General features: G+C 37.0%; 2 protein-coding genes across 3 annotated transcripts in view; one reads left to right on the top strand and one right to left on the bottom strand.

Moving 5' to 3' along the window:
• The window catches only part of SMC4 (structural maintenance of chromosomes 4), a 34,505-nt gene extending 21,771 nt beyond the window's left edge, over nt 1–12,734 (top strand). Inside the window, exons 14-24 of the mRNA XM_030842381.3 lie at nt 972–1,197; nt 1,283–1,362; nt 2,209–2,361; nt 3,707–3,833; nt 7,508–7,697; nt 8,822–8,966; nt 9,245–9,418; nt 9,853–10,035; nt 10,171–10,403; nt 10,923–11,106; nt 11,558–12,734. Of these exons, the coding sequence (XP_030698241.1) occupies nt 972–1,197; nt 1,283–1,362; nt 2,209–2,361; nt 3,707–3,833; nt 7,508–7,697; nt 8,822–8,966; nt 9,245–9,418; nt 9,853–10,035; nt 10,171–10,403; nt 10,923–11,106; nt 11,558–11,710 (1,848 nt within the window). The 3' untranslated portion in view covers nt 11,711–12,734. The remainder of the gene's footprint in view (nt 1–971; nt 1,198–1,282; nt 1,363–2,208; nt 2,362–3,706; nt 3,834–7,507; nt 7,698–8,821; nt 8,967–9,244; nt 9,419–9,852; nt 10,036–10,170; nt 10,404–10,922; nt 11,107–11,557) is intronic.
• Nucleotides 12,735–13,353: 619 nt separating this feature from the next.
• TRIM59 (tripartite motif containing 59) lies at nt 13,354–24,782 on the bottom strand. Of its 2 annotated transcripts, XM_030842371.3 has the most exons (3): nt 24,654–24,779; nt 23,618–23,688; nt 13,355–16,457 (listed from the first exon to the last, which is right to left on the bottom strand). In XM_030842371.3, the coding sequence occupies exon 3, from the start codon at nt 16,452–16,454 to the stop codon at nt 15,246–15,248; it is 1,209 nt and encodes a 402-aa protein (XP_030698231.2). In that variant the 5' UTR covers nt 16,455–16,457; nt 23,618–23,688; nt 24,654–24,779; the 3' UTR covers nt 13,355–15,245. The 2 variants fall into 2 exon arrangements, with proteins under 2 accessions (XP_030698232.2, XP_030698231.2); XM_030842372.2 differs by lacking the exon at nt 23,618–23,688 and having other exon boundaries at nt 13,354–16,457; nt 24,654–24,782.
• Nucleotides 24,783–26,805: the final 2,023 nt, after the last annotated feature.

The following is a 26,805-nucleotide window of genomic DNA, read 5'->3' as shown; positions in this document are numbered from 1 at the left end:
CTAAGAAACTACTGTGTAATCCAATGGCAGGGTGATTTACCTCTGTTTTCTAAGAGTTTTACAGCTTTAGGTTCTAAATTTAGTTTTTTAATCCATATTAAGTTAATTTTATAATACAGTGTAAAGTAGGGGTCCAACTCTACTCTTTTGGATATCAGGTTGTTCCAGCACCATTTGTATTCTTTCCCTGTTGAATTTTCTTGGCACCCTTATCAAAAATCAACCGATCATAAATGTAAGGGTTTATTTCTGGACTCTTCATTTATCTGTGTCTGTCCTTACACTGATACCACACTGTCTTGATTACTATAGCTTTGTAGTAAGCTTTAAAATCAGGAGTCCTTTCATTTTGTTCTTTAATATCAAGAGTGTCCTGGGGTTTTTGTTTTGTTTTTAGTATATTGTAAATGGAATTTTCTTAATCTCATTTTCAGATTATTCATTGCTAGTGTATAGAAATACAATTAATTTCTGCATATTGATTTTGTATTCTGCAACTTTGCTGAATTTATGTTATTTCTAATCGTTTTTTAATGTATGAATTCCTCGGGATTTTAATACGTATAAGATCATGTCATCTGTGAATAGAGATAGTTTTACAATAACTTCTTTTTTAAAATAACAGTAAAGTAGGGCTTCCCTGGTGGCGCAGTGGTTGAGAGTCCGCCTGCCGATGCAGGGGACACGGGTTCGTGCCCCGGTCCGGGAAGATCCCACATGCCGCGGAGCGGCTGGGCCCGTGAGCCATGGCCGCTGAGCCTGCGCGTCCGGAGCCTGTGCTCCGCAAAGGGAGAGGCCACAACAGTGAGAGGCCAGCGTACGGCAAAAAAACAGTAAAGTAATACTCAATTATGTAGATACTCAGAACTTTGTATACATGTCCTTATGTTTAATACATGTGTATTACTTCTATAAATTATATCTAACAGAAATGATCTTTATATATATATTATTTTCTTTTTTATGTTTAGATGGCAGTGTGGGCAAAGAAAATGACCAAAATTCAAACTCCTGAAAATACTCCTCGATTATTTGATTTAGTAAAAGTAAAAGATGAGGAAATTCGCCAAGCTTTTTACTTTGCCTTACGGGATACCTTAGTAGCTGACAACTTAGATCAAGCCACAAGAGTAGCATATCAGAAAGATAGAAGATGGAGAGTGGTAACATTACAGGGGCAAATCATAGAACAGTCAGGTAATGTTTTTTTTCTCTGCCATTGAGTTTATTTAATCTTGTTGGGGGAGACATCTAAGTCTGACTTCTCTCCTCTGTTCTCCAGGTACAATGACTGGTGGTGGAAGCAAAGTAATGAAAGGAAGGATGGGTTCATCAGTTGTTGTTGAAATCCCAGAAGAAGAGGTCAGCATGTACAAAATTACGGTCAAGACATTTTTGTTAAAGCAGCTTTACTGATAAGTAACATACTGTAAAATTCTGCTATTTTAAATGTACTGTAGTCAGATTTTCAATTAACAGATTGAATTTTCTCTAAATGACTAGTATATAAGCTGTGGGATTTTATATGAAACTTGTTAAAGTTTTAAAAGTATGTTAATTTAAAAATATATGCTCGGCATATATATCTTTCTCTGTTATGACATTTGGATCATATCATAATTTAACCATTTACTTACTGTTTGACATTTAATTTGTTTCTTCACATAGTTACTGATGTATTGTATAATTATCTTTTCTATTTTGACATAATTCTTTAAGTTGTAAATATAGCAAAGACTTCTGATACATGTTTCCAAATTTTATATGTCCAGAAATATAAGAGGAATGTCAAAATGCTCAGGAAATACTGCTCTGTTCCATTATCACCCTTGGAACACTATACTTTTTTCTTCCTTAAAAATATGTACTTAGATGTCCTGGATACCTAACTTTTTCTGAAGAGTTGTGGCTTGATTTTTTTTCATATTTTGAAATAGTTTGTATTTTTCCACTTAAATATTTGTGTAGTATACCTTCATTGTAATAGTAGTTGACTATACAACACTTAAAATGGTCTTTTCATCTGATTCTATGATGCGGAAATTAGTTGACCATCTCCTAAGCTTTAGGTTTTGGAATTGGACCTGGGTTGTTTGCTTTGTTTCTAGTCTTTAAGATCAGAAGTTTGGGTTTTCTTCATTCATAAATTGCTGTTAATCTGAAATGACTCTTGGAATAAACTTATTTCACTGGTATTCTTCTTTGTAGGTAAATAAAATGGAATCACAGTTGCAGAGAGACTCTCAAAAAGCAGTGCAAATTCAGGAACAGAAAGTACAACTGGAAGAAGCAGTAGTTAAGTTAAGGCATAGTGAACGAGAAATGAGGAATACACTAGAAAAGTTTACTGCAAGCATCCAGGTACTTTTTAAATCAATATTAGCTGAAACTATTGGAATTCAACAGCAATTTGGCAGAAGCATTTTGCTGTTTGCTTATAATTTTAAAATATAAGGGGGGAGGAGGAGGCTGAGTCTCTAGGTGTAAGGCGCATCTGTTGATTTTGTTTCTCCGAGTACCAATGGATAAACGCCCTGTCACAGTGTTTGCTCCAGCCACAGCTATTTCTGGTTTCCATTTGTACTCCATAGAAATGTGTCTTCCCTTAGCAACTATGTGACCCTTTATTTCATTCTCTTCTCAAAGTGAAATGTTTCCTTAATTATGAAAAAGCAATACATGCCCAGTCTCTTTTAAAAAACAAAATCAGAAAACAGTTTTTAGGAAATACTCAAAAGATTATCACCTTAAATTTTTATGTATGTCTTTCAACTTTTAGTGTGTCTAGTTTGCATGTATGTGTTTATGTATATGGTAGATATTGATATACATATTAAATTTGCATATGAATTTTTAATGAGTCTTATTAACTTTTCTTCACTTATTAATTACGATTTTCTTTCCAAGCCAATGTACATTTACTTTGTATGCAATTGTATTGGCATATTTTGTTCGTATTACGATTTGATAAATATTTTTCTGTGTTGACTATGTATACTGCTGTGTTTTAAATATCCTTATGCAGACCTTAATACACTCATCCAATTATTTCCTTAGGTTAGAGTTCTAAAACTATAATTATTACCCAGTATGTGTACAGTGTTATTTTTGGTTTTTTTGCGGGGGGGTTTTGCGGTACGCGGGCCTCTCACTGCTGTGGCCTCTCCCGTTGCGGAACACAGGCTCCGGACGCGCAGGCTCAGCGGCCATGGCTCACGGGCCCCGCCGCTTTGCGGCATGTGGGATCTTCCTGGACCGGGGCACGACCCCGTGTCCCCTGCATCGGCAGGCAGACTCTCAACCACTGTGCCACCAGGGAAGCCCTGTACAGTGTTTTAAGCGTTTGTTGCATAATGCCAAATTGTTCTCAAAAAGACGGTTCTAATTCATTTACTAATAGTAGCATATGCAAATAATTTTTCCAAGTCTTTGAACACTAGGTACTCTTCAGTTTGTTGTAAGTTTGCTAATCTGATATAAATACTAAAAAATAGCATTTTAACTTATCTTCCTAATGAGTGTATACATTTCATGCGTTTTGTTGGCCATTTTCGATTTTTATATTAATTGTTCGTGTTTTCTGCCCTTTCTTGTTTTTGTCTTTCTCTTAAAGATTTTAAGTACCTTTTTTTTTAGAATGTTTAAAGCAAATGTTGTTAGTAAGTTTAAAATACTAACAGTTTTGAATGTTAAAACATTTCTGTAGCGTTTATCAGAGCAAGAAGAATATTTGAATGTCCAAGTTAAGGAACTTGAAGCTAATGTACTTGCTACAGCCCCTGACCAAAAAAAGCAGAAATTGCTAGAAGAAAATGTTACTGCTTTCAAGACAGGTATGTTTAAGGATATACACTTTTTTTCCCCCTGTGTGGTCAAAAACAGGTTTGTAATATTTAGAATGTTTAAGATAGCAGTTTGTAGAATAAAAAGTAGATTTCATATATTATAGACAAGTGACCACTCTGTTTTAATGGTTTTTGTTTTTATTTCTCAGAAGGTTATAAAGTACTATTAAGTACTTCATTTGACAGATAAGAAAACTGAGGCACAGAATGGTTTATACAATTTGCCCAAGGTCGCATAGCATATGGTGGTGGTATAGGAATTCAGGAACAAGTCAGTCTGATTCTGATACCCATGCTTTTAATTTTATATTTTGTATACTTTGGCCCAGTCTTCCTAAGGACCCTTCAAGATAGTAGTTATTTTATTTGTTTGAGAGCTTAGAGAAAACACATTTTTCCTTCCAGAACTTTTTCTTCTTGTATATAAACATATAAGTGTTCTTCCAAAAGCTTTCAGCAAGAAAGGGAATTAGATCATAGGCTCATAGTCAGAATTGACTTTGACATTAAAATCCTCTGATCATGCACTTGAGCAGCCCTGCTTCTATTTCCATGTTGGCTTCAATTAAACATAGGTGGATGTGCATCTTATTGCACGAGGAGGTAATGGTGAGTTACACAGTATCTTAGGGACACCAACAAACACAGTGAGCCTTCATCATGTCCTCAAGAAAGACCCTTGTTACCGTCTGGTTCATGAGCAAAGGAAGGCAAATACTGATTGTTCATCTGAAAGAACTAGATGGACTGGAATTGGAGCAATTATCCAAATGTTCAAAAAATGAGGTCGAGTTTTCTTCCCAAAGAAAAAGAGGTAAAAAGATTGTAAGCAGACAGATGTCCACTGGGCATATTGAATATTAATATATAGCTGTATTAATTTTTTTATTTTTGTGGTCATATTTATCTACGTTTTTAATATTGAGGCATTCACTCAGATAGCATCTGCTACTGGCCAAGCTTTGTTTTAGGTGCTGTTGATCAAGCAGTGAACAAAATAAAGTCCCTCTTTTCAAGGAACTCACACTTAAAAGATGGGGAAGATAATAAATACATTGCATACTGTATCAGGTGGTGCTAGGTGATAAAAGTAAAACCAGGAAAACAGGATGGGATGGGGATTCAGATAGACACAGTGGTTATACAGGCCACTGCCAGAGATACTTGAGCAGAGACTCAGTGGAAGTATGAGTGGACATGTGGATATTTGGGAGAAGAACATTTCAGGAAGAATGTAGAGGAGTAAGAAGAGGCCCTGGGGCAGGAAGGACTATGCCAGAAGTTTCTAGGAACACTAGGAAGCCAGAGTGGCTAGAGTTAAACGATGGAAGAATCCAGATAATGTAGAGCCTTATAAGCCCTGCCTCCATGTGAAATTAAAAGCCATTGGAAAGTCATATACAGGGAAGTGATATAATCTGTCAGGACTCTTTTTTCCTTGCATTTATTTTGGGTATATATTTTGTCCTTGGAGACACAGGGACTTCACCCTACCCGTCCTTCCCCAGAATACCTACAATATTTGTTGTGTTTGCTTTGATGGAACCTAATGGTCAATTAAAACAAAAAATGTGTATCTTTGTCATTTATAGCAGCACTTTCACAGACTACAGGAATCTGTATTCTTGTTTGAAAGGGAATCCTTGACTTCATTAGGAGCCCCATATATATTTACTCTCATGGAAACACTGGCTATTATTAGTAGACTCTGTTAATATCTAATATGGAAGCCCATTTCTGCAAGCGTATCTTTAAGATTATATATTTTATTTTACATTAATTTATATTTTTAAAATCTCTGGCTGTTGTGTAGAGAATAGAGTAAGGGGAGCAAGGTGGTATAAAATAGTGACTTCAAAATTATAGACTATCTGATGTTAGTTTTCCCCTCCTACTTCTAATAGACATGCTACTATAGATAGGGAAAAGAATTTTTAATGCATGTTAGGTACTTGAAAATAAGGAAGAAGATGTTCTGAAGGGTGGAACCCTTCCCAGTTGCATACCTGGCCCATCCCCCAGTATAAGTCATGATGCCAGACCCCACAGCAGCTGGTACTCTACCCCACAAGGGAGCTAAGCATACAGACAGCCTAATGGAACTTAAACTACAGAGAACATCGCCACTTTGAGCAAAAGAATTCCTTCAATAAATACATTATTTTAGTATCCTTAGGGGGAGAGGGGGATTCAGAAGACAAAAAAAGGGCAGGGTTTTGTTTTGCTTTGTTTTTTTAAAAAAGCCAAGTGGTGATCTCAGAAATATAAAGAATAGAGGTTGGAGTTAAACTCACTAGATGAGTTTGAAAGATCAGACTAAAGAATTCTCTGATAATGTAGGACAAAAAGATGAATACTAAGTTGTGAGATTTGGAGAATATTGAAATTCCAATCTACCTAACAGGAGAGAAGAGACAATCTAGAGGAACAACAGTTAAGTCTTTATCTAATCTTTTCCTCTTAGCACATCCTACCTCCTTTCCCCTATGCTAAATGTATTGATACACTCCTCCCATAGGAGCTTTATGGGAGTCTCTTTCCATAAGTTGGCTCTGTTTCTGCTTGCTTTTCTAGACATAGATATTGAAAGCTTGAACTCCTTACCTTTTTGCCACCTTTCATCCTTCCTATATTGTATAGTGATTAGGATTCAAATATGGAGAACAGAATCCACTCTGGTTAGTACAGATATGATTTGGGGTGTGGGGGTGTGTGTGTGTTTAACAAAGATTGTTTACAGAATCACTATGATGGCTTAAGAAATTCTAGCTTGAACATGAAGAATAATTTCCAGAGCTACTCTGTAGAACCATGAAAGGAACTATACTGCCTCTTCTACAACTGGAAAGTCATCTCTCAAATGGGGAAGATGAGGGACTTCCCTGGTGGTCCAGCGGCTAAGACTCCACGCCCCCAGTGCAGGGGGCCTGGGTTCGATCCCTGGTCAGGGAACTAGATCTCACATGCCGCAACTAAGAGTTCGCATACCGTAACTAAAGACCTGGCACAGCCAAATAAATAAATAAATACCAAATTGGGAAGATGACACTACAACTGCCAACAACAGAAGCACATTGTACCTACTATAATCTACACTGTCAAAGTTAATGCCAGTGCCTGTCAGTATTCACAAAGCTTTTGACAGGACACCAGAGCCTCCAACACCACCAAGAAAATTCAGACTTTTCCATGACTGCCAGCAGAAACATGCTCAACTTATCAGTTTTGCTATCCAAATTGTGTGAACTTTTTTTGATTGAATAAAACAACCACAATTTTCTTCACCCCGGGCAGTAGTCAGGCACATAGTCTATCTAAGGGTAAAAATCATTATGAGACCAATAGTCAAGAAAGTACCCTAAAAACTTTTGAAAAGAGCTTCAGGGCATGAAGCCAGTAAGAGATAAGTGGGTTATGTTCACAGCTGAGCCAGAGAGAATTTAACCATGTGTTGTTATATAACACCATTTGTTTTGACTTGGGCATTCTGGTTTTGTGTTTTGGGGTTTGTTTGGTTTTTTTTGAGGTACTTTTCCTTAAATGTCTAAAATTTCTTGGGCATGCATCAGGTTAAGTCATATTGACTGAAGAGATTTACATCTAACAAGTGACGCTCATTAGCGTAGAAACACAAATTAATTTCACTTTTTTTTTTTTTCCAGAGTATAACAATGTGGCTGAGAGAGCTGGTAAAGTGGAAGCTGAGGTTAAAAGGTTACACAATATTATCGTAGAAATTAATAACCATAAACTCAAGGCCCAACAAGACAAACTTGATAAAATAAACAAACAGTTAGATGAATGTGCTTCTGCTATTACTAAAGCCCAAGTAGCAATCAAGACTGCTGACAGGTAGAGTATGCATACTACCCTGTCTTCCTCTTCCCTACATCCCCTTTTTAAACTTAATGTCCATTAAATGTTTCTGTTACTGTTACTTATTAAGCCCTTCTGACATGTTGTTACCTAATAGGAGTTTTGGTGGGCACCTATAATAAACATCATATGACTAGTTTTTAAAAACATAAACGGGTATGCTTTGGCAAAATGTGGTTATATAATTCCCAAGTTTGTGAGGACACAGAAGTCAGAGTTTCATTTCTCTGGCTTAAAGGGAGTAGAGGGTGATTCATTGAAATAGATCTAGGTTTTAGGAGAGTAAGAAGGTTGAGATTTCTTAGCAAAATTGTTTTAATAACTTAAATTTTTAATTAACCTGATTAATTTAATTAACTAGATTCCATTGTCCCAAAAAGTTTTAATACGTTCATAACAGATCTTGTTTTTAAATTAATTTTCAGAGTATTAAAGTATTTCTAAAATAATTAAAGCTAAATATGTATAAAAATGTTGAAATGTAAACAGCTGTTTCTTTTGTCTTAAAATTATAACATGAGTCACATTTGATTATCTGGTTATTCCGCTATTACAGTGTCTTTTGTTCAAAGATAAGGTGCTAATAATAAGCCATATGTTTTGCCTAAACACAATTATCAGTCAAAATAGAAGTAACTTCATTAAGGGAAAAAGTAGTCTGTGTGTGTGTTCATGTGTCCAGTTTCCTCCCCGCTCCACCCTGCCAAAAACACTTGTTTGCCCTGACTTGAACCAGGGCGTATTTATTTACTTGATGGTATAGCTTCATGGGTGTAAAGATTTAAGAATCTCCAATCTGACAAGAAAATGACAAGAATATAATAATCCAATGGACAATTTTGCTTCATAGTCTAAGTCTAAAAGCTTATATAAGGAAGTTTTATTAATTTATACTGAGAGTTTAATAAAATATACAATATCCCACAAGTGTATGTATAAACATAAAAAACCAATTCAAGGATTTTAGTAAATCATAAATTTTAAAATATGATGAAAAAAATGTTACATTGATGTCATGAAAAGTTCTTTGGTAGGTTTTCAGAAGTAGAATAACAAATCACACATTACCACATTTTTAATATATGATTTTGCTTGTTTAGAAATCTTAAAAAAGCACAAGACTCTGTCTTTCGCACAGAGAAAGAAATAAAAGATACTGAGAAAGAAGTAGATGACTTAACAGCAGAGCTAAAAAGTCTTGAAGACAAAGCAGCAGAGGTCGTAAAGAATGCAAATGCTGCAGAGGTAAGACATGGAGAGGGGAGAGGATGGTATTTCAAGCAATTAAGATTTATAGATGTCAATACCTTGCCTAGTAAGCACTCAATAAGTTAAACTTATATTAACTTTCATCTGTACAGTAAAAATGAGTACTGTATTGTAACTTTTCAGTAAATAAAAACATTTTCATTTAAAGTGGAAGGGGCGTGGGGAGAGATTGCTTGCTTCTTCATCTTTGTAATGTGAAAATCCCTGTTCTGTTTGAGAAGATCATATCTGTAGCATTTCTTCTTGGTTTTTAGGAGTCCTTACCAGAGATCCAGAAAGAACATCGTAACCTACTTAAAGAACTAAAAGTAATTCAGGAAAATGAACATGCTCTTCAAAAAGATGCACTTAGTATTAAGTTGAAACTTGAACAAGTAGATGGTCATATTGGTGAACATAATTCTAAAATAAAATACTGGCAAAAAGAGGTGAGAATTGTTATGGATAGTTAAATGTAACTTTAAGATATCCTTTATGAAAAAAGGTTAGGGTTTGTTTTTGTGTTTTTGAGGTATGTTGTGATTCTTAATTTCATGGTGTATAATCACTTCTCAGGTTTATGGGGGCAAAATGAACAGTATATAGGAGTTATTATATACAGAAAAATATGCATAATGGTCAGAATTAGTCAACATTTTCAGCCCAGGGCTGATAACGGAGATTTAACAAATGGCTACATGAACACCTGGAACACTACAACTATTTTTCTTGAAGTCCTTTGAAACATAGTTGATACACAAATTAGTTACCACTCCTTAGTATCTGTTGTTTTGATAGGCAGTTTGTCATATTAATTTGTGAGGTTTAACAATGAATTATAATACTATGCCTTTTCTAACACTGATCTAACTTAAACTTTTAGATTTCAAAAATATCATTGCATCCCATAGAAGATAATCCTGTTGAAGAGATTCCACTTCTAAGCCCAGAAGATCTTGAAGCAATCAAGAACCCAGATTCCATAACAAATCAAATTGCACTCTTGGAAGCCCAGTGTCATGAAATGAAACCAAACCTTGGTGCCATTGCAGAGTATAAAAAGAAGGTACAAATAAACTGTAATAGTCAGGAAGTCGCTACACCTTAGCCTAAATTGTGGCCTTTATTTTATATAATTAGCAGTGTTATTTCTCATCTCAAATGTATAACTGAATTGATGTTTTTCTCATTCTTTTCATAGGAAGAATTATATTTACAGCGGGTAGCAGAATTGGACAAAATTACTTATGAAAGAGATAATTTTAGACAGGCATATGAAGATCTTCGGAAACAAAGGCTTAATGAATTCATGGCAGGTTTTTATATAATAACAAATAAATTAAAGGAAAATTACCAAATGCTTACTTTGGGAGGTGATGCTGAGCTGGAGCTTGTAGACAGCTTGGATCCTTTCTCTGAAGGAATCATGTTCAGGTTTGTAGTTATGCTGTATACTGAGTTTCGGATTCTTCTGTTATATCTCTACATATTCTCCAAACTCAGTATTTTTTTTAGGGGTGGGATGTGAAGGTTAGATGTACAACTTGTTTTATTTCATAAATACTAGTTTGCCTAGATATTAGTTTACAGCATAAATTCTAGGCAAACAGTAAATACTTGATTTTACAGAATATTTGTCTAATTTTCGAGGCATTTCAATCTAACATATGTATTTTAAAATTGGAAAGCAAAAAGTGCATTGGAAACAGAGGGAAAATACCAAGAATTACTTGTTAGCTTGCTGTTTAAATCTTAAATTTTTGTCAGGTGTTCCTGTGTGTTCATCCTCCAATAACATGTTTATAAAAGAACCCCTCAGAAGTTTATATTCGTGAAAAGGAAATTAGAGATTCCCAAGGAAGGTGGTAGAAGCCAGTTATGGGAAACAAATCACGAAGTCTTAATTTAGCTTTACAAGTAATTTGACTGACGAGATTTTCTTAATTATTTCAGTGTCCGACCACCTAAGAAAAGTTGGAAGAAGATCTTCAACCTTTCAGGAGGAGAGAAAACACTTAGTTCATTGGCTTTAGTATTTGCTCTTCACCACTACAAACCCACTCCCCTGTACTTCATGGATGAGATTGATGCAGCCCTTGATTTCAAAAATGTTTCCATTGTTGCATTTTATATATATGTAAGTAATCATTTAGAGCTTTTCATTCTGAAAATTTTATGGGTTCCCTAAACATTACAGATGAAATTCTTTGACTTATTTCTTTTGAGATTTTTCCCTGTTCTCTAATCCCACATCCTTTATTTCAGCCAAATAGTTCCATTTTGGAAAAGTGAAATATAAATGGATAATGTAAATGAGTAGCAGAAACACAGCTAGAAATTTTTTTTCTATATCTTTTTTCTACTAGAAGAATTCTAGGCAACCATCCTTCCAAATACCTGAATTCTTCTCAAACCCAAATACTGTTTCATGAATTAACCCATGTTGTCATTCTTCATGTTAATTAATTATGTCATGTTGAATTTACTGTCAAATATTTCAGGGAAGTAAAGCTTAGATGTTTATTATATGATTTATATATTTATAATATATGTATAATTTTTCTAATTTATTCTTTCTTTCTCTTTAGGAACAAACAAAAAATGCCCAGTTCATAATAATTTCTCTTCGAAATAATATGTTTGAGATTTCAGATAGACTTATTGGAATTTACAAGACATACAATATAACAAAAAGTGTTGCAGTAAACCCAAAAGAAATTGCATCTAAAGGACTTTGCTAAACTTGTTTATACTGAAGATTTCTCAGATTGAATCACCGCAGATTCAGCGTACTGTATTTACTGACTTTCTATTTGTAAAGGGTTATAAATTATATAAAATACATATTCTTAAACTGGATCATATAACTAGTTTCTGTTTTATGCTGTTACTTAAGAGACATGCAAGTGTAATAAAATATTCTCTATATCTGCTTCTAGGAGATTGTAAGAAACTGACAACTTTATAAGCAGCAGACTACGGAGAAAATAAGATGCCTGGGGTGGGGGGTGGGGGGGTTAGGTGACTTACCCTTAGCCCCAAACTGCTACCTGCAGAGTTAAAAGTGAACAGTACAGTTCTAAACTAGATCATGTTACCAAGACACAGCATACTCTCATGGACCTTTGACCTACGCTGGAGAAGCCTATCAACTGCTACTATAGTAAAATTTTTAAGGTATTTCACTTAGTAATTTAGATAGTCACTATTACCCAAATCCTAGAAACATTTTTTTTTTAACCGTCATTCTGAATTATAAGGATGAGAATTTAAATACTGTGTTCTTTTCTAAAACTTGATATGCTTGACTGTTTAAAACACTTGCAAAAAGGGTCAGCAAATATGTCTGAAATAACTTGGCTATCTCATTAGTTGAAAAGGAAAAATACCCACTTCAGAAAAAGAATAAAGTGTATAAGGACTAATTTCCTTAGTATAAATGGCAATTAAGATGGAGTGCTGTTTGCCCATCAAGTTGTCAAGGGTTTTTTGTTGTTGTGTTACACTGTATTGGCCCAAGAATATTATAATGCTACTGGAAGCCAGCAACCACTTGGTTTTCAAAAGAAATTTTGGTATTGATTCAAAAGTCTGCCCTAGCTATTCAGTTTCTAGAATATTGATCCTGAGGAATTAAAATTAAAAATTACCATGTTGTTCAATGCAGTATTGTTTAGGTACTAAAACCCAACAAAGACAGTCTGTATCATAATATAACCGTTAAAAGTGTAAATACATTAGCATGGACTTAAATAAAGCAAGATCTATAACTCAAGTATGGTCATTTGTTTTAAATCAAGATTATACAAGGGAAAAGTAACTAGAAAAAAGTATCAACATAATCAAGGGCTTTTTCATTGGTGAGAACAGAGGTGAATGGAATTTAATATTTTTATATTATATTTTAATAACCAATGGAGTAGTAAAGCTTAGTACTTTTTATTTTATCTATTTATTTAATTTGGTGCTGCATTGGGTCTTCACTGCTGCACGTGGGTTTTCTCTAGTTGCTGAGAGCAGGGGCTACTCTGTTGTGGTGCGCAGGCTTCTCATTGCGGTGGCTTGTTGTGGAGTACGGGCTCTAGGCACGTGGGCAGTAATTGTGGCACACTGGATCTAGAGCGCAGGCTCAGTAGTTGTGGTGCACGGGCTTAGTTGCTCCACGGCATGTGGGATCTTCCCAGACCAGGGCTCGAACCTGTGTCCCCTGTGTTGGCAGGCGGATTCTTAACCACTGCACCACCAAGGGAAGCGCCCAGTACTAACTTTTAAAGAGTTAAAGTAGATAGATAGTGCCCGTAAGTCCATATGAAAATCCCAAAGCAACCACTCCCGAGTTTGACTGCCCTATTAAGCCACTCAATGCTTATATCAAAATGAGTTTATTAAAATATATACTTTTGTTATACATAAACTTAGAAATATTTCAGGATTACATACTTTAAATTTTACAGTCTCCTCCTCCTGATAAAAATACAAAAAGAAGAGCATGTATAAGACTCAGTTATTTGTATATTTGACTATATTCATGCACACTACATAAAATTTATCCAACAGTAAAGTTCTACTAAAAACTGGCAAGTTACAAAAAATATTAAGGTCAAACTTAAAATGCTTCAGTTTTTAGCTGTGATTCATAGACATAGATTAAAAAATCTTGGCTTAAATCCTTTAAAAAGGTAGTACGACAGATGAACTCTGTAAATACATGGAGTCTCATATACTAGATACATGGCCTTGGGCAATTTACTTTTGTATCTGTTTCCTAATCTACAAAAGTGAGGATTAATACACACGAGAAATACGAGATTACAATTTTGACACATAATACCTAACATTTCAGTGCTAATACGTATTCCAAAAAGTATGTGGCATTTTTGTGTTGTAACTATTACTTTAATCAAGTCGATGCAACTTCAGTCTAAAGTTAGTTGGTAAGCTGAATATATACCTCCTCCACCTCCAGATGTTCTTTGCCCACACAACAGTTAGTCGTGCTATTCTGATTCTGATGTTATGATTCTGATCATAAATTGACAATACAGCCAGCCGTCTTAGTGTTCAGACTTGTTCTCAGTAGATAAGACACTAAGGAGTATTTTAGAACTAGTGCCCTGAGTACAGTCACAGCTATAGGACCTAATCTGACCTGGAAAATGTGTGAACTAAGTAAGGCTCCTAAATATGTAATCCAAGAGCCAATTTGGAATTTCTGGAAAGTGAGTGAGCTTATACTTACGATTACAAGGACAAAAGGGCTAAGAGCCCTACCACAAGCACCACGGTTCAGCCCCTGTTAATAAAAAGGAAACTAAATCAAAGGGATTTGACTTAATGACTAAGTAGGCTCCCTTTATAACACAATTCAAGAAAATACGATCAAATTATTGGTACTTTGGTATTAGCATAAGAGAAAGTTCAACAGAAAATTTTAGACCTAACAGTTAACATGATGCCATTCAAATATGATGAGGGTGGGATATATCAATAATATTCCATTCTAGTAACATGTTTTAGAGTTTTTAGCCAAGAACTGATTTGACTGACATGACTAAGACTACACAAAATTAAATACAATCCTAAAATAAATTTACACAAACCATAGAATAATAAGTACTAGGGAATGTTACTGTTTGGTCCCTAATGGCACTTTAGCGTTCCCAAAGCAATAGTTTTATTAGGAGTGAATGCTGATATAAACATTTTAGAGCTCTTAAATCTACCTAAAACACATTGTGTGTGGATCACGTACATTTGATCAAACACATCTTTAATGTAAGCAATCCACTCTATGAGACTTTGCTACTTGAATTTAAAACCTCTTCTCACCATCATTTGTCCATTCAAAAGTGTCAAGCTTATACCTTTCGGGATTTTGCCATCTTTTAATTAAAAGCTACGTATACACAAAGAACTGCAGAGCCAACCACTGCAGTATATAATGCTAAAAGATAATATTGGTACAAGAATATTTAAATATCACAGTGATATTAAGTCAACCTCTCAAACCAATAGAAATGGGATAATACTCAAAATCAAGTAATTACTAGATTTTGTTCTGGTTTTCAGAAAACGAGAGACATTGTCTCATTTCTAACTTTTGATGACACACTTTCTATTCAACAGAAGCATGAAAGGGATTATATTTGTTGCAACTCTAATAAACTTTAGCTTGCTATTTTATTTATCCATGCTACCCCTATTGCTCCATTTAGCAATGGTCATTAATTAGTCTCTGCTGTACAGAATAAGCCTACTTAATTCAGATTTGAATTTTCAACAAATTATTTTCCACATGAATTCCTTCAGTAAATATAAAGTGTGACACAGTAGATTCTTTAAATCATGCACATTCTTACATAAACTTTGGTAAACAGATAGAGAGGCTTCAGAAAAACATATTGAGGTGATTTCATTTAAAAAGGTCATTATGTGTTGGTTAAAAAAGAGGATCAGCGTCAGCATCACTGAAATTAGTGTAACTATAACAATGTTTAGAATCTTTAAAAATTCAACTTCTTTTTCCTCCTTATCAGGCCAAGAACATGGCATCCTTTTTGAAGAAATTTTCATTTCAGGAATGAGAAGTTTCTTAATCTGTCCAATTTCTGTTCTGCTCCATTCTTCTTTCAGTACTTGGCTTACTTGAGGATAAATTTCAACAGGCTGGACCTCAGGGAGTGGTCTTTGTTTCAAGACCTGCACACGTTGGCGGACATCATCAACTTTTTCAAGAAATTTAAGTGGAGGCTCTTCTTGTAAAGATGTTGTCAGTGTCACTAATTCACGCTGCTGCTCTCTTATTTCTTTCATTCTTTCAATTTGTGGAGTATATTCTAGATTAATCAGATTGCCAACATCACAAAGAGCAGTTAGGAAAAAATTTTTTTTTTGTTCTAATGTATCACTAAGCTCCTTAAAATACTGGAGAACAACTTCCTTATCACCTTGGACCATTTTCTCTGAAAGAGATTTTTGTTCTTCCATCTTTTCAATAAGACGGGTAAGATCTGCCCAGTGTGTGTCAGTTAACTGTTGAAGTAGTTTTTCAGGCGTGTCCTTTTCTTTCATATAGGCACTTTGAAGGTCATCTATAGGATGACCATGATGTTGACCTATGGTAAGGCAATGACCACAAACTAATTTTTTATCCAGGAGACAGTAAACATTTAACGGCTGCCTGTAATGTTCAGGGCAGGTGACAATATCTGGATGGTCTTCTTGCTGGTACTTTTCAATAATAGCCCTTAACGCAAAATTAACAGGTAAAGACTCAATACCAGTTGGAGCAATTTCAATAATACTTCTGCAGTTAGGGCACTTGAGTGGAATGCGTAAAGGTCTCCATATATAAAAGTTACCAGATGCCTGTAGAACATTTTCCAAGCAATTTCTACAAAATGTATGAGAGCATGGTAGTACACGAGGATCTTCAAAAATACTGTAACAAATAGGACATGTTAACTCATCCTCAAAATTGTGCATTTCCTGTCAAGAGAAAAAAGTATTTTAATTCTACATATAACAAAGACACATGCACATATTATGTAAAGTTTTAGGTGTTAACCTCCAAATTGTTAATATACTGTACTTGTCATTTAAAAGAGTAAGATTTTTAAAATTAGCTTTCTATATAATGCAATTCCTAACACTGAATAATTGATCACCTTTAAGAGCTTATTTACTTTGGGATGTTCTGTTGAAGTCTATTTAATGATTATAACTAGTCTGTGCAACTTTTTACATTCTAAGATGCTAAAATCAAAACTATACACAAATCATGAATAGGTAAGGCTAAATATTTCTATGAAATAAAAAGTTAATTCTTAACAAAATTACATTCTTCAATTCACACTCTCAGTTGGCTCAACCATAGTTTCTAAAGTAAGTTATTAAATTTCTAACTGTTCTATAAATTTCAAGCTTCTTGAATTTTGGAGTATTAGCGTGTATGCTTAAAGCCCTGAATCAGCACAGTGTAATAGTATCAAGTAATATTAATTTTAAGATTTGGAAGGGAGTAATATTTCTGAATTAGTCCTTGCGATAAAAAAGTTTGAAAGATGAAGTGTTGATTGTGGTAATTATGAATTACGGACCACTAGAGCATTAGTGGTAAAGAACATCATTAGTCATCTTTCCTTCATGAAAGAAATCCAGCAACAGTTCAGAGACCCTCTCTGACACAAGTAACTTGACGTCTTGGCAAGCTATTACCGATATTTCCAACAAGCCTTCCACGTGCCATTCATGCAAAATCTAAAGCTTACCAAATCCTCCTCTATAAAAACTGTTAGAAGTATCTACAAATAACTAATTGTACTTTTAAGAAACAAAAACCTCTTCAGACTTTTTTTTACAGCTCTTATGCACCTCATCTTCACCAACTGCAAAACCCAACTCATTCATTCTTCAAGTCTCAAGCTGAGTCCCACCTCCTCCCCCAGATTAGGTCCCCTAATCTCACTGAACACTGCACTTCTACTTTATAGCGAGCACTTACATGGAGTTTATTTAAAAGAATTTTGTCGGAATTCCTGCAGGTCCAGTGGTTAGGACTCAGCACTTTCACTACCGGGGCCTGGGTTCGATGCCTGGTCAGGGAACTAATATCCCACAAGCTGCGTAGCGCAGTCAAAAAAATAAAGAATTTTGTAACATTTTTCAATACATTAGAATATAAGCCTGCAATAAGGGCAGGAATTGTATCTAAGCACAGAAGTTGACACACAGTAGGCATTCACTCAATGTTGGTTGAATAAACACTGCCCCTTAAGAGACCAATGTTAATAAAATGCCAGACCTTAGTTTTGGGGTTTTTTTTTTTCTTTAAATAGCAAAATCTCTGCTTAAGAAAAGCTTTTATCAAGAGTCCATCAGAAAATAGAAAATACTCCATTCAGACTGACAATATTAAGAACCGTAATGAGCCAAGATGTGAGAGACTAATAAGCCTGAACTCTGAGGCATTCCAGGAAACAAAAATAACTGGACAACAGAAGATGACATTCACTGCAGATAAATTTAAGTGCCTACATGTTGGGAAGCCTTTATGACTACCCTTTACCTACAGAGAGCTCTGAAATAGAAAAACCACCCAAGAAAAACGTTTCTCAGTTTATTTCAGTGATGTCAGAATTCATAATGAAGGAATAAACAGAATAGCACTTTGCAAAGGAATAAAATGTGAGCATTGGACATATATTCAATTTAGATTTAATATCAGAGTTATTTAATGTAAGTACCAAAAATCAACTCTAAAACAGAACCCAACCTTTCCCTCCAAAGTCCTATATTTGTCAAAAAGTTAGAAATCATTTTCCCTGGGAACTCATTTAAGGACCCAAAAGCTCAACTTTCTTTAGAATGAAGATATTCAGTAACAATATTGTAAAGAAAATATCATCTCTTAAACTTACATAAAGTGGAAGCAAATATCCTGGTCTCAAAAGTTACTTCCATAGCACATAAAATTTTTAACAAAATTTAATCAGAAACGTGTAGATAACTTGAAGATACAGAAATCAAATCTAAGACTACCCTCTTCTAGCTGATTTTTGAAAAACTGATTTTAGGCAACAAATTTGTAAGTCAGAACTGGCTAACAGAAATAAGCCTGGTTGAAAATAACTACGTAAGGCCAGGAACTTTCTAACTCTGGTTGCTGCCTGAGAAACAGAAGATAAAGGTGGCTATCATGCTTAGGGGCTAGTTTTTACAGAAACTAGTATGAAATTTTATGCATCAGAAATTTTCCATAACCAGCCTAGACTCCTGAGGGGGAATAAAGGAGCAAAAAAATTTTCCTATGAATATTTTCTGGTATGAACATCTTGGATTTAGCTATGCTGTGTGTATGTAACAACACTGGAAACTAGAAGACAATGAAGCAATTCTTCAATATTCTCGGGAAAACATGGCTTCCAACCTAAAATTCTATACTCAGACAAAGTAAATAAATTTTGTAGATAGTCTAAAGATAGTTTAACACAAGAGGTCTCAAAACTGAACCACCCATCACCCACCCTTTCTAAAGAAGCTGCTGCAGGAAGAAAAGAAAAACAATAATTCTCACCAGGATAACTATGAAAGGAAGTCCTGGATAACTGTGCAGCAAGCCTAGAGAAATAGTAGTCTGGAGGAAGAAGACAAATCCAGAAGGAATGCTTTTAAGTAAATAAATGGAACTGACAACATTCCACGTGTCTGAACATATTGAGAGGTAATGAGAAAACTAAATTTAGGGAAAAGTGATGGAATCATGAAAAGAGGAAATACTACAACACATTATATAGCTCAATTGTCCTATTTGTTATAATATTTTAAATATTAAATATTGATTTTACCAAAAAGCATGACTGTTAAGGATTCAATGTGTCTCCCCAAACTCGTAAGTTGAAATCGTAACCCTTAATGTGATGGTATTAATGAGGTAGAGCCTTTGGGAGGTAATTAGGTCATCCGAGTAGAGCCCTCATGAATGAGATTAGGCCCTTATAGGAAGAAGAGGTACAGGGCTTGCTGCCTCTCTTTCTCTGCTCTTGGCCATGTGAAGACACAGCAGGAAAATGGCCACCTGCAAAGCAGGAAGAGAGCTTTCTCCAGAACCCAACTTTGCCAGCATCCTGATCCTGGACTTCCCAGCCTCCAAAACTGCAAAAACATAAATGACTGTTGTTTAAGCCACCTAGTCTATGGTATTTTTGTTATAACAGCCCAAACTAAGAAACTGACAAAATTATGTTGGGAGGAGGGAATAAGGGAAGGAAACAAAGTTTAAGAACTTTGTTTTATCTTAATCTTCTCTTATAAGAAGTCAATACATGCCGAAAAGTGAAAAATCAAGAAATCACATTAAAAGCAAATTATTTATGAATAAAGAAGCAATACCAAAAGAAATATTTAAAAGAAATGAAGTGACTGCTTCTGGAATCAGGAATCAAGAGTGGGGAGAGTGAGGGCAGGAGGCTGCTGTTTTTCATTATAAGCCTAAGTTCTGTTTTACTTTCAACTATTAACATACAATTTAAAATATTAAAATTTTAAATAAAGAAATAAAGACAATCCCACATGCATCCAGGAAGAAAAGTAAGATACCCCAAAAAGGAAAACAATACATAATAGTGTCAGAATTCTCTGGGAGACTATAATTTCCAAAGATGGCCACAACAATTAACTCCCACATGTTGTTCTGTGATGTGACTTTGCTGGTATTCTCCTATCAAGAGATGAAATCTATTCTCCCCTCAAAAAGATCTGGGCTTGGGGCTTCCCTGGTGGTCCAGTGGTTAAGAATCTGCCTTCCAATGCACAGGAAGTGGATTTGATCCCTGGTCAGGGAACTAAGATCCCACATGCTGTGGGGCAAGTAAGCCCATGTGCTGTGGAGCCTGCACCACAACTAGAGAGAAGCCCGCATGCCGCGACGAAGATCCCGCGTGCCGCAACTAAGACCCCATGCAGCCAAATAAATTAATAAATAGTTAAAAAAAAAAAAAAGATCTGGACAGGACATGTGACTGCTCTGAACAATCTGATACAAGTGACACTATGACAGTTCTGGGTATAGCCCTTAGCTAGCCTAGCAGATTGCTGCCTCTTCGCTATGTGAAAAGTCTAGGCTACTCCGCTGATGAGAGAGGCCAAAACGAGAAGCAATGAGGTGCCAGACATGTGAGTGAAAAAGCCATCTTGGACATGCAGCCATCCAAACCATCAGACGTTTGTTACACAGCAGTAGATAACCAGAACATCTCCAGAGCAACTAGGAATGCTAAAAGACATGTAGCAATCAATATCCACAAGGATCTGGAAGGAAAAGGATATGACCTAAGAATTCTATACCCAGCCAAGATGTAATTTATCCATATGAAATAATAAAAATACTCTTTAGCAAAATCTACAGGGTTAAAAAAAAGTTCTACATGGCAGAGCTGAAGCCATATACTTTCATTAACAAACAGAAGTAGTATAAAAAGGATTTATCTAAAAAAAAAAAAAGAGAAAAGAAAATGAACCTAGGAAAAGCAGAAGAAAATTCTAATGCATGATGAAAACCATGAATTAAAATATAGAAAATTGTTAGAGTTGATAAACCCAAGAGCTGGCTTTTTAAATAAACAAGCCAGGGGCTACAGGGGACTTTGGAGAGTTGTTATTTAATGAGTGCACAGTTTCACTTTGGAAACGTGAAAAAGTTCGGAAGATAGATGGTGATGGTTGCACAACAATGTGGGATGTACTTAATGCCACTGACTACACACTTAAAAACGGTTAAAATGGGGCTTCCATGGTGGCGCAGTGGTTGGGAGTTCGCCTGCCGATGCAGGGGACGCGGGTTCGTGTCCTGGTCCGGGAGGGTCCCGCATACCGCGGAGCGGCTGGGCTCTTGGGCCGTGGCCACTGGGCCTGCGCGTCCCGGGCCTGTGCTCCGCAACGGGAGAGGCCGCAACGGTGCAACGGTGAGAGGCCCGCGTACCGCAAAAAAAAAAAAAAAAGGTTGAAATGGTAAATTTTATGTATGTTTCAAAACAATAAAAAAACTTTAAAATGTTTAAGTGTCTTGCCTATTAACCAGCCTTTCCCGTCAAATTAATTTTAGAATTGATTTATATTAATATATAATTTTAAAAAACAAAAAAAATTAAAATAACCCATGTAAAATGTTATTTTCCTCCAGTGGGTACTAAAAGCCCAAGTACAAATTGATAACTTAGTTCAAGATGTTCTGCTTCCCTTTTAAAAGTCACCAAGAGGGCTTCCCTGGTGGCGCAGTGGTTGCGAGTCCGCCTGCCAATGCAGGGGACACGGGTTTGTGCCCTGGTCCGGGAAGATCCCACGTGCTGCGGAGCAGCTGGGCCCGTGAGCCGTGGCCGCTGAGCCTGCGCGTCCGGAGCCTGTGCTCCGCAACGGGAGAGGCCACAACAGTGAGAGGCCCACATACCGGAAAAAAAAAAAAAAAAGTCACCAAGAAATATGAACGTAAAAAAGAAATCTTTTCGGAAATAAACCTGAAGCTAAATCATCTACGTATAAATTATTTCACACATGTCTTGTGCTTAAGTGTCAAAAATAAACACATTACTGAATTTCTAAACTTTCTATGCAGTCTTTCTCCAGAGGGCCGATTTCCTATGGAGACTCCATAATGTCTAACCAGCATATTATGGATGGTCAGCACTGACAGCAGATGATGGAGAACTGGGCAGTACCAAAAATATCATTACCCATTCTCCTGTGTAAACTATTCTTTAAGTTTTAATTCCCTAATGCATTATTGCCTTTCATCTCTACACATGAATGGTTATAAAACATTCATTACATTTTACACCTTCTGAAGAGAAATTTGCCACATTATAGTTAGATGACTTGCTCTAGGACTTAGAGTGAGTCAGCTATAAGTCTGGGAAAATTCAAGAGGTGCCACTTCCCAGGCTGGGTCTCACATCTTTGTGGCCCTACCTAATAAAAAGCACATTTTATGCAATTCAAGACTTACTTTAGAAATACTACATTTGTGCCATCTATAAATATGGGGCAACATTTTTAAAATACTTTTGTACATATAAATGTACAAAAATAATGAAGGATCACCTAACTCTTTCAAAACAAAATCCTATGGTCAGATCTGATTTTAACTCTGCCCATTTGCACTGTTTTCCTGCATTTTGACATCAACCTGTTTCCCCAAACTAAAAAAGAAACTATTAATGCAATTTAACCAGGAACTGATACGAGCAGTTAAGATTTTCTTTGCTTTTTTAAAATATTTTTAAAAGTGAAAAATACATATATATTTGGTGGGAAAAATTCAGCAATATGCTTGCTGAAAAGAAATGTTAAAACTAACATCACTGGACTTCCCTGGTGGCACAGAGGTTGAGAATCCGCCTGCCAATGCAGGGGACACGGGTTCGAGCCCTGGTCCAGGAAGATTCCACATGCCGTGGAGCAACTAAGCCCGTGAGCCACAACTACTGAGCCTGTGTTCTAGAGCCTGCGAGCCACAACTACTGAGCCTGCATGGCATAACTACTGAAGCCCACCCATCTAGAGCCCATGCTCAGCAACCAGAGGAGCCACCGCAGTGAGAAGCCCACACTGCAACGAAGAGTAGCCCCCGCTCGACGCAACTAGAGAAAGGCCCGCACGTAGCAATGAAGACCCAGTGCAGCCAAAAATAAATAAATAAATTAAAAAGAAAAAAAAACTAATATCACCCAAAACTAAAATTTCGTCTTGCCAGAATAAACTATGGTACCTTAAAGGATAGCTACTTGGTCATTAAAATGGAATGCAGACCAATATGAAAATATATGGTAAAAAGGTATCCAGATAACTTAATAAATTCAACTTGCAGATCTGTATGTGTTAAATGTGTGTGTCTGTATTAAGATACACACATCCTTGTAAGATTTCTAGAAGAGTAAACAAGAGTTAACAGTGACTAACTTTAAGATATAGGTCAGATAAGGGAGTTGTTTACTTTTCACTTTATGATCCTTCTATATGGTTTGAATTTTATACACCACCAACATACACACCTTTTTTCAAAAGATTTAAAACTTTCCCCTTACATTTTAAATCACACGCTCAGTAAAAATTTACTGAAAATTTCTTTGGTATTTACTTAATCTCCCAGAACTTACCACTTCGTTGACCTTCTGGTTTGCAGACTGAATATATATCTTCAACTTTTTCAGATTCTTTTATTTTTATTCTAAAATAAAAATAATTTTATCTTAATGTTCTAGACTTATATTCTCAAAACGTATGTTAAGTATGATATCATAGGGAATGATATCGTGGTAATTTCACTGTCTTTGACGTTTACCTTCCCTAAGCGTCACTGTGTTTTTTTAAAAGTAGCGACAAATATCAACAGCTGTGGTGCAGCAGGATAGGTATCACCTGTACCTTGAAAATCCCAAGTCTGTGACCAAATAAATTGCCACAAAGTACCTCTTTTTATAGCGTCAAGTATCTTATGAGCTCTTGAAAATATTAGCCAACAATCGTGATGACGGAGCAAACATTCACCGTCATTTTAGACTGCTGAAAGTTAACTGGAAGACAAGTAGCACCCATGAGAGTGAAATATTTTGCCAGCTTAAAATTATAAATCTTGATTTAGGTTATACCCATTAATACGTCTGTTCATCTCTCAATTCTGCCATTTAAATGCTGACAGACCCTGGGTCAGTTTTACCTAGTGCCCCTCAGAACTGACGTTTCACATCTGTAAAATGGGCATAACTACACCTACGCGGTTAAGTCCAATGAGAATGCCTCCCAGAGAAAGGGCTCGAAACAGCAGTGCCCTTGCCCTTCCCCTTCCCGAAGGTTTGTGACAAATCCTCCCGGGCCTCTCTCCCAACGCGCCTCGGCGCCCTCCTTTCCGAGCCGCCGCGAGGCCGCCCAGCTCGGCGGAGTCCAGCTTCTCTCCGCCTCCCCACCACAGAGGGCCTTCTCCCTCATGGAAATGCAGTTCCTTATTGGCGGGAGGAAAACGAGGTCCCCCAAACTCTCCACCTGGAACAAGAGGGACCCAAGACGCGGGGCCCAAGCTAGCCCTCTCCATCACCAAGCCCCAAACACATGCAGTACACCAGCCTGCGTTACAGGGAAAGAAGAGGGACCAAGAGCCGCCTTGTCGGACCGAAGAGAAGCTCCTTATAAACTCACCGTGGGGAAGCGAAAACCAGGCAACTCCACCAGCAGAAACAGAGCTCCACAGCCTGCGGGCTGACGCAGAGAGCTACTCAAATTCCCGCCCTCCCTCCTCTGCCCTGAGGGCCTTCAGGTTCCCAGATGAGGCGGGGCTTGAGAGCCTCAAGACGCAGGCGCAGTCTCCCGGCAACCTTCAACTGCGTAGCATCAGCCAATAGGAAGAGCGCGGGGCCGCTGTTCGAAAGTAAACCGCCGACCCCTGGGGCCGAGGCGGGGGCGTGATCTCTAGGACTTGGCACGAGGCCCGCGGCGAGTTTTCTGTGCCTGCGCACTAGGCGTGGGCTGCCGCTCCGGAGCTCCAGAGGCGCGCCGCAGGGGACGCTTCAGTGTGCGGGGGTGCTTCTTGCAGCCGTGACCCTGGCCTGGAGTCCCTCTTGGGGCCGCGGGATGGCGTCCCGGGAAAGGCGGGGCCTGGCGGAGGCAGACGATATTTACAAAAAGGATTCGTAGGGCTATTTTTTTTTTTAACCTTGAGCCAAGCCGGCACGTCCTGATTCTAGACTTTAAAGCGCGGCGTCTTGCATTGTGACTTAATAGGTTCCCTGAGGCTTCCTGAGCGCAAACGCACCCCAGTGGGCAAGCGCCGTCCTCCCCTAAGCCCGGGTTTCCTTTTGTTTACGGTATCTGGAGACATAAACCCAGCAGAGTAATTGGTTCAGCATAGGAGGAGAGGGCTTCTGATTATTGAGAATTCTCTTGTACTTAAGGAGACCTATCTCTGCGGGCTACTGGGACCTTAGGACTCATTTAGGACTATCTCCCTCTATCTCTCCCTATTCTTCCTCCCACTTCTGCCCCCTCTTTCCACGTTATGAAATTATTGCCTGGCAATGACTGTTGCAAAGAAGTCCTGACTTCCAGTTCAATTTTTCCTCCAAGTCCCTATTTCACCTTCTTAACCCTTAGAATTAGAAAGCAAACAGTTCAGTAGTCCCTTCGCAGTTTCTTTTTCTTCAGAGACTTTATCCAGCTGTATGGCAAGACACTTTCATCACAGCTTCCCTCTCTAAAATGGAGTTAGAGGTCATTTACAGCTGTGCTAAATAAAGCTGTGAGCCTCTGTATACTGTGCATTGCCGGTACTTTCAGGTCTTAGTTTCTTATACAGTAAATTACAGAAAAATATTAAACAGAATAAAAGTAGTATCAGTGAGTCCTGAGTCCATCTCAGATGTCTTCACCAATTCAGCTGCTGAAGAGTTTGCTTATGATGTGTGGATTCCAGTGATATCCAAGATATCCGCTGTTAACAAGGTGGCATATATCCGTTTAGATTTTATTATGCACATAGGTTTTCTATTTAAACATTGTAGTCATCCTGATAAACAGTTTTTTAACTTGCTGTCAAAACAATATGTTGTGACTCTTTCCATAGCAATAAATGCAGTATACTTCTGTAAAAATATTCTTTCTTAAAAAAAGTATAAGGCAGATGTTAACAATGGACTTTGAATGATTATGATGTGTCCATGTAGATGCATCACTTGTAACAAAGGTATCACTCTAGTGGAGGATGTTGATAATGTGGGAGACTATGCATGGGGAGTAGGGCAGGAAATATATGGGAAATCTCTGTACCTTCCCCTCAATTTTGCTGTGAACGTAAAATTTCTCTAAAAATAAGATAAAGTCTTAATATTTTTTTAAATTTAAGTGTAATTGCCTCTAGAATGCATGAATATTGCTGAATAATGCCTTGAGCTATAATTTTTCCCACCTGTGTTTCCCCCTGCACTTCCTTACCTAGAGAGTTATGTATGTAGCAAGAAAGCAGAAGTACCTTTCACTAGACTTCACTGGCATTTGTTTTCCAAAAAGCCTCAATCTCCTCAATCCATTGAGATAAATAACATTGAAGGGAAGAGGCTGAATGTTTGGGAGAAGTAAAAAGAGAGAAGCCCCCGAATAGAGATTAATCGGACCTAGTGGAGGGAAGCTATGACACCTAAAAGGAAGGGCTACATCTGTTCCTACAGGGAGACTGGCTTAGAGGCCCATGGATTCCCAACTCTACCAAAGATTTCTATAACCCAGCATGACCAGGAAGTGGCAGAGAGCTACAGAAGCCTACAAAAACAACGGCGGCCTCAGCAACAACAGTCAACTC

Source organism: Globicephala melas, chromosome 4 (genome assembly GCF_963455315.2).
Source record: "Globicephala melas chromosome 4, mGloMel1.2, whole genome shotgun sequence".
NCBI classification, from domain to species: domain Eukaryota; kingdom Metazoa; phylum Chordata; class Mammalia; order Artiodactyla; family Delphinidae; genus Globicephala; species Globicephala melas.
This window is presented reverse-complemented; position numbering and strand designations above follow the sequence as displayed.